An 8,612-nucleotide genomic window follows, 5' to 3' on the forward strand; every position below is an offset into this window, starting at 1 on the left:
CCTCAGTCTCTATGATACACAACCTAACATAAAACACTTGATTGTAATTATATATTGGGGCATCCCATAAATAATGCAGTTTTTTTTCAATTGCATGAACTAAAAAATAGAGTGGGGTGGGATAAGCTACCTGCATCAACTTGCTATAAAAACAGGTTGTAATTTTACCTTGTCCTTATTCTTAGTGCAAGTTTTGAAGAGTGCAGTTCGATTTTAACAGATTTTCAAAGATATAATAGAAGTGACAAAGGAGCATATTCAGCACATTGTGCTATACAAAGTTCAATAAAGGCAACAATGCAATGGAAAATGCCAGGAATATTAATAAGTGTAAGCCAGTGTCAACAGTAGTCAGAAATTCCAAGCTGAGAACTACAGCCTAGATGAGCCTCATCCCGGAAGATCTGTAGTGCTCGATAAGGACGTCCTGCAAATCCTGGTGGAGCAAAATCCCATTGTGACTGTTGAGGAACTAGCAGAGCAGCTTGGATTTTGTCATTCAACCATTCATCAATACTTGCGTGTCATCAGAAAAGTCAGTAAATTGGGTCAATGGGTTCCTTACAAACTTTCCAAGTCTAATCACACGCAGAGAGTGAATGTGTGATCTTCTTTGTGGTCACACCTCATGAATGAACCTTTTTTGGACCAAATAGTGACTGGTGACAAGAAATGGGTTCTCTGTAAAAATGTCAAGCACTGAAGACAGTGGGTAGAGAAAGGAGAAACACTGGCACCCCAGGCTAAAAAAGGCCTTCACCCACGTAAAGTGTTGTTATCTGTTTGGTGGGATATGAAAGGTTTAGTCCACTTTGAACTTTTAAACCTAAACCAAATGATAACAAAGGAGATCTAGTGTGAGCAGCTTGAGTGGCTTAAGTCAGCATTAGAAGAAAAACAACCATCTTTGGTTTCAAGATGAAAGGTGTTCTTCCATTAGGATAATGCTCAGCCACATACAGCGAGGATGACATTCCAAAGGCTGGAGGAGTTTGAATGGGAAACAATGCCCCACCTACCATATTCGCTGGACATTGCCCCATCTGATTGTCAATTTATTCCGCAGTCTTCAAAATCATTTGGACGGAAAAAATATGAATTCTGTAGACAAGGTTAGAACAGTACTGGAGGAGTATTTTTCATCACAGACAAGTGAATTTTGGAAGAGAGGCCTTGCAAGTTTACCAGATAGATGGAAGAGCATTGTAGAAAATGAAGGAGAGTATATTTTAGATTAAAAAAGAACTTTGTTTATCTTAATTTTGAAAAATAACAGAAGTATAAAAAAACTGCATTATTTATGGGATGACCCAATATAAGAGCTTTTTGATAAATTATATTCAAAACAAGTGTCCCAATAAGTTATTTTATTAAATTCATCCAAAACCTTGGTTTATTTACAAATGTATTTTAAACTGAAAGACAATGTAGTTTTATTAGAAATCTGATCACAAACAGATTAAATAAAGTTTCACACTTCACAGATGGGAGGACATGAGACTAAAGTGAAGTAAGATATGCTGTGCTGCAGTATTTTCCAAAAGCTGTCAGCATGGAAAAAAGAAAAAAAGGATGTGATGAGCCAATAGAAATAGCAGTCAAATGCCCATCAAGCCACACCCTATCATTTTCAAATCAGATACCCTAGATAAAATAGTTTGGAGTACACCATTGCCAACGTAAAAGTAAAAACACCCACACACAAGGACAATCATGAATTATATTTAAGTTCAAAAGCATCTAATCCACATCTGCTTTGCTAGTCTGATTTGGGACTAAACAACAATAATAATAATTGATATGAAAATGATGAGGATAATTACAATTTGTTATTGTCATTCCGCATAAACTCTGCTCAAAAGACAATTGTTTACACTTCTCTCTCCACTCCAATATATTTTAGTTTTCACCTGGTTCTGTTTAATTTATGAGTTTATGTTTGGTTTCATATATTTGCTAATTCCTAGAACATGCTTTCTCCAAACATATCATGAACATTGTTCTACATTGACTTTCCATGCTGGCATGAGTAGAACAGGTTACCATAGTTGGAGTCAGCACAAATTGGGGTAGCTGCTCACTCATGCAGTTCATTTTTCACTTGTTTCTATGGTTGGATATCATTCCTAAAACAAACTATTTTACAAAGTGTACTGAATGTTTATTGTGACACCAGCACTAGAGAGGTAACCATATCCTCAACCTGACTAAACAGACCTCATGAACCCAAGTCTTTGTTCACTCTTCATCTTTACAGAGAGAGAGGTATGAGTGATAGAGACATGAAAGATAAAGGCATGAATGATAAGAAGCATGTGTAATGACTTCAGATGAGTGAGAGAAGAGAATCAAGAATATGATGGCAAACAGTGTTCAATGGATTTATAACATGTAGTGCAGGAGGGGAGAGTGAAGGAAGATGTACTGAGCACAAGTAGTCTAATATGGTCCCCTACACCACATTGGGATAAGCAGGAAAGCTGAATGACAAGGATGATAAGAAAGGGTGTGATAGGGAGATGAATGGGTATCAAAGTGTTGAGGAAGCAGCAATAGTAGATTTCATCACACACACACATACACACACACACACACACACAAACACACACACACACACACACCCAAATATTTCGTATGTGTGTGTGTGTGTACATACACAACAATATAACACAATTATACATATGCAGGTGCTACCATTGGTTTCATATAATAAACTAATGATAGACTGCATATCAATAATTGTGTTATATAAGTCAACAAACATTTAGAGAAATCTGCTTACGTGAACAGTGAAATATTTACTTTATTATAACAGTATATGTGTACACCCATGCACACATACATACAAAGGCATGGCTGTGTTGTTAAGAAATTTACCTTGCAACCATATGGTTTGCAGTTCAATCCCACTATGTGGTACCTTGGGCAACAGTCTTCTACTAGATCCCCAAGCTGACCAAAGCCTCCTGAGTAGATTTGGCAAATGAAAATTAAAAAACAGTCATTGTATTTATACATGTATGTGTGTGAATTCATGTCTCCTTGTTTTGGTATCAGATGTAAATTGTTCATTTGCAATCTTCTGTGAAAACATGTCCAGCTATTGTACTGTTTGCATTTGAAGAAATATTGCCTTGCTTGGTAACAAGTGAACGTTAGGGACAAGAACACCCTCCAGTTGTAGAAAATTAGCTCTAATGAGTTTTGTGTCAGCCATGTAAGCATGGAAAAAAATGTATGTTAAAATGATGATAGTGATACACACACACACACACACACACATACACACACACACACACACACACACACACACACACACACACACACACACACACACAATACACATACAACCTACATTTATATTCATCAGTATTCATATGAGTAATCATAATATGAAACCAATTTCAGTACATATTAATGAAAACTTAGTGCAAATCTAATAAAAGAATGAAGTTAATAGTTTGGTCAATGTAATCTATTCTAATAATAACTCATCTTCTAAATATTGAATATAATTAACTTCCAACTGTTCAACCTCATTAACTACATCAGATTCACTTCCCTCTTAATACCATGATACATGGCAATTCCTCAGACATTGATAAAGAGAAAAATTTAGCAAATCATTTAGGTAATTGAAACAACAAAAGGTAGTATAGTTTAAATTACATTCCAAAGTTATTTACATGATGATGATGTTAATCTGAAGTCAGTCCTATTTAAACTGGGCACTTACAATCAAACCCATTCCAGACATGACCATCTCACCTAATACATCCAGGACTACTTTTTTTAAAGGTGGTGGTATGATCTGAGAGAAATTTGGATGCTATTTCTAGCAAGTCTAGAAATATCAGGCCATGTAGTATATTGGTTCAAGTTATAAGTATTTTAGTTATTTAGCTACAATGCAAACCTATTACATCTCACTCTGCTTGACGAGTGGTATAAAAACACCAGAAACACAGGCAATAATAATTTTTAGTGCTTGTTGACCTGGGGAAGATATCATGATAGGGTACCATGCTCAGTAGTCTGGAGGTTGCCAAGAAAGCTATGTGTAAATGAATGGATTGTGAAAACTCTGCAAGCCATGCACTGAGAGGCCATTAGAAAGGAATTTGCTGTGCAAGTAGTTGACCAACAAAGGTTAGTTCTGTGCACTTCCTGTTTATTACAGTTCTCTATTTTCATAACTAAATTTGTAAAAAACAATTGCAGAAAAAATTCCAACATGACAGCAAAGTCCAGAATAGAGAGGCTCCAAATAAATCTAGCAAAAATGGATGTCTGAATTAGCAGAGGAAAAAAGACAGGGTTCTACCACCACCAAGACGGTTACCATGTTAAATATGCAGAAAAGAAGTAGGCAGAAGCTCTATATTGTTTACTCTTTTGTGTATATATGGGGGCACAAAGGATGTAGTGGGATCATATGCAGGATGACAGAAGAAAGTCTTTGTGTGCAAAAGGTATTTAACAGTAAGAACACTCATAAAATAAATTTCCAAATGTTCAGAAAGTGTCATAGAGATAGCTGATAGCTTCTGTTGTCTTGATGTTCTATTTAACAGTGGTGGTGGATGTTTTGATAGCCTTAGTAACAATAAGGTATTCTCACTTCTAGTACAAAGTGTGATGTTGCTTGGTAAGGAAACCTGGACACTGAATCAAGAGAATAAGTCAACACGGTTTGCTGGGAGTGTGATGTTTGTGTGTTGGTGTGATAGAATACAAATGAATTGAGAGAAAAACCACTTATGAGAGGAATCAGATGTAGTATACAAGAGAGAAAACTGCATTCATTTGGACATGAGTATGGAGGATGACAGTTGGGTAAAGAAGTGATCCAAGTGAGAGGAACTGGTGGAAGAGGAGAACTGAGAAAGACATGAGAAGTGGTTAAGCTGATCTCATGAGGCTGGACCTCACAAAGGTGATGAAGACTGCAATAAAAGATGAGGCAGTGTGCTAAAGAAGACCTATCCAACCCGTTAAAAAGTGGGTACAAAAATGATGATGATGATGATTTCAAAAGAAACGTAGTAAAAATAACATATACAATCAAATAGCTGATCAATCAAATACAACTTGTTTCTTTATATGGAGAAATTATAGTAAAAAAAGAAAAAAATTGGCTTTCAGCAGCAGCATTTTTTTTTTTTCACTTGCTAGGTCTGGAGGAAGGGGCAGTGCTAATGGCCTTTACAGGCTCTCCTAGGCTGATGAGATAGTTGCTGTTAATGTGCCTCTTGAAATGTTGCAAGTCAAAACCTGTAGGAAAGGCATAGCAGGGAGGTAATTCCAGAGGATTGATATTTTAGGAAGGAAGAACTGGGGGTACTGGATACAAAAAGGGTGATGAAGAGAGGGGAGGTGAATGGATTTGGAATGCCTAAGTGGAACTGGCTACACTCATACCAACCCCAAGGAGTAGAAAGCATTATAGTTGCATGAAAATAAAAAGAGAAGAGACAGCACTTATGAGTGATATTATTCTAATCAGCTGGGCAACCCTTTTCTAGATATAGTCTAAAATGTCTGTGTGTACAGTAGTAGTATCACAGGTGTAAGAGTAACATTCAATGATGGACCATACCTGAATTTTTTAGTACATCAATAATTGTTGGGAACTGAAGTATCTTCTGGCCCTGAATTGATGGACCAGTCATTTGGAGGTCGTCCTATGTATATGAAGGATTGGCATGGGTTGAATGGCTTTTCTGAGATAGTGTTTCATGGTCAGATGCCTTTCCTATTTCTAACATTTTTAATCACTTCTAACAAAATGCAAGAATGCAATCTACCTACTCTAACCAACAGGATATATATAGAAATGCATTAAAAATATAACTAATTTTTTTAGATAGAAATTTAAGAAATTAAGGAGTATACACATGGCCAATATTGTGTAGGGTTTAGGCTTTCCCCCAGTAAGTTTATTATCCACTTCACTAACATTTATCAAAAGCCATGATAAAAGTTTCAACATTTTCAAATTTGCATCATCAGCTGCCCAATTTAACACCACCTCTTTGTCTTTGGGTGCCTTTACTAAGTATACTCTATAGTAAGTATTTATACTGGGTCTTTGGTCTGAAGAGGAATTGATCTTGAATTGTAGCAACCCATGAGAAATGATTTCTTCTCTTTCCTCTCAGTAAATCTAAAGACATGATGCATTGCTTCCGCCAACACCTTTCTCGTATAGTGCCACCACTTGTTAAAGGGTACAGGAGGAAGTGATCCTTTAGTAAAGGCTTGGTATATGATAGAACAGCCCATCTGTGAGTAGAGTTTTGGAAGGTGACAATTTCCTGGCAGGCCCACATATTGCCACTATCATCATCATCATTTAACATCTGTATGTATGTATGTATGAATACACATACATATATAAAGAGAGGGAGAGAGAGAAAGAGAGAGTAAAAGGCGGAAAGAGTTGCGTGATTGTACAAATATTAGCAATCTATTGCCTTTTGTCAATATAAAATTCACATGTATCATCATCATCGTTTAACGTCTGTTTTCCATGCTGGCATGGGTTGGATGGTTCAACTGGGGACTGGCAAGCCAGGAGGCTGCAACAGGCCCCAATATGATCTGGCAGTGTTTCTACAGCTGGATGCCCTTCCTAATGCCAACCACTCTGAGACTGTAGTGGGTGCTTTTTACGTGCCACCAGTACAGGGGCCAGAGAAGCTGGCATTGACCACGATCAGATGGTGTTTTTTACGTTACATCGTCATGGAAGCCAGCCAAGGTGGCACTGGCATCAGCCACGTTTGGCTGGTGCTTTTTATGTGCCACCGGCACGGGGCTCACAACTACAATTTCCATTTGATTTGATTTTGATATTGCTGATGTTGATGTATTTGACTCAATAGGTCTCCTCAAGCACGGCATGTCACCCTACGATCCAAGGTATTTTGAGTGGGCTGGTTATGTGACACTGGTGTAGGTTACAGCTGTGAACTCACTTTATTTGCCGGGTCTTTGCAGTCACAACATACCTCCAGAGGTTTTAGTCTTTTGTTATTGCCTCTGTGAGGCCCAATATTCAAAGGTCATGCTTCACCACCTCATCCCATGTCTTCCTGGGTCTCCCTCTACCCTGGATTCCTTCCACTGTTTGGGGGTGACACTTCTTCACACAGCTCTCCTCATCCATCCACAGTATATGACCATACAAATGCAAACGTCTCTCTTGCATGCCACATCCAATGCTTCTTATGTCTAACATTTCTCTCAGGGCACTTACAATTTGTCATGTGTGCACACTGACATTACACATCCAACAGATCATGCCAGCTTCATTTCTTTTGAGCCTACGCATGTCTTCAGCAGTCATAGCCCATGTTTCACTGCTGTGAAGCATGGCAATTCACACACATACATTATACAATCTACCTTTCACTCTGAGGGAGAAGCCCTTTGTCACCAGTAAGGTTAGAAGCTTTCTGAATTTTGCCCAGGCTATCCTTATTCTAGTGGTAACACTCTCCGAGCATCCCCCCACCACCACCACTACAGACTTGGTCATCTAGGTAGCGGAAGCTATCAACTACTTCTAGTTTCTCCCCCTTGCATGTGATGGAATCTGTTTTCTGAGCATCAGTGGTGTTATTGCCCCTGTGCATCTGCTGCACATGAAAGCTATCTTCCCGGTAAGTCTTTCTTTGATGTTGCTGCACTTCTTATGTGCCCATAGCTTACACTTGGTACATCTTATGGAGTTTCTACCTACACCTTTTCTACACATCGAGCAGGGTCACCTACCTGAAGGGGTTTGTGATGTGTTCACCTTTCTACTTACTAGAACTTTGGTCTTTGCAACATTAACTCTAAGACACTTCGATTCTAAACCTTGCTTCTACACCTGAAATTTCTTCTCTAGTTCAGGTAGTGATTCTGCTATGAAGGCCAGGTCATCAGCACAGAGGAGCTCCCAGGGGCAACTTGTCTTGAATTCCTCTGTTATTGCCTGGAGGACTATGATGAATAAGAGGGGGCTGAGGGCTGATCCTTGGTGGACCCCTAATTCTACCCGGAATTCTTCACTATACTAATTGCCAATCCTAACTCTACTAATGGCATCTCTGTATAGGGCCTGTACAGCCCTTATTAACCATTTGTCAATCCCCAGTTTCCACATCGCCCACCAGATGAGGGACCGGGGGTCCCTGTCAAAGGCTTTCTCCAAGTCCACAAAAGCCAAGTAAAGGGGTTTATCTTTGGCTAGGTATTACTCCTGCAGTTGCCATACCAGGAATATAGCATCAGTGGTGCTTCTACCTGGCACAAAACCGAACTGCATCTCATCTAAGCAGACTCTCTACCTAATTAGTTGGGCTATGACCCTTTCCTTGACCTTCATCCCCTGATCCAGCAGTTTGATACCACTGTAGTTATTTCTATCTAAAGCATCACCTTTACCCTTGTAGCAGTTGACTATGGTGCTGCTACGCCAGTCTTTGGGTATGACTCCATCATGAACTACCTGGTTTACAATACGAGTGACTGGGCCATAGCTCATACCACCAGATGTTTTAAGCATATCAACAGTGATTCCTGATGGGCCGGGGGCTTTTCCTGGCTTCATACTCTTAATT

At 38.8% G+C, this 8,612-nt stretch overlaps 1 protein-coding gene across 1 annotated transcript in view; it reads right to left on the reverse strand.

Annotated features, from left to right (window-relative positions):
• Positions 1-5,672, reverse strand: part of LOC106873006 (neuronal calcium sensor 1) — a 92,672-nt gene extending 87,000 nt beyond the window's left edge. The window contains exon 1 of the mRNA XM_089353600.1: positions 5,600-5,672. Within this exon, the coding sequence (XP_089209726.1) occupies positions 5,600-5,672 (73 nt within the window). The remainder of the gene's footprint in view (positions 1-5,599) is intronic.
• Positions 5,673-8,612: the final 2,940 nt, after the last annotated feature.

Source organism: Octopus bimaculoides, chromosome 1 (genome assembly GCF_046866305.1).
Source record: "Octopus bimaculoides isolate indiv1 chromosome 1, ASM4686630v1, whole genome shotgun sequence".
NCBI lineage: Eukaryota > Metazoa > Mollusca > Cephalopoda > Octopoda > Octopodidae > Octopus > Octopus bimaculoides.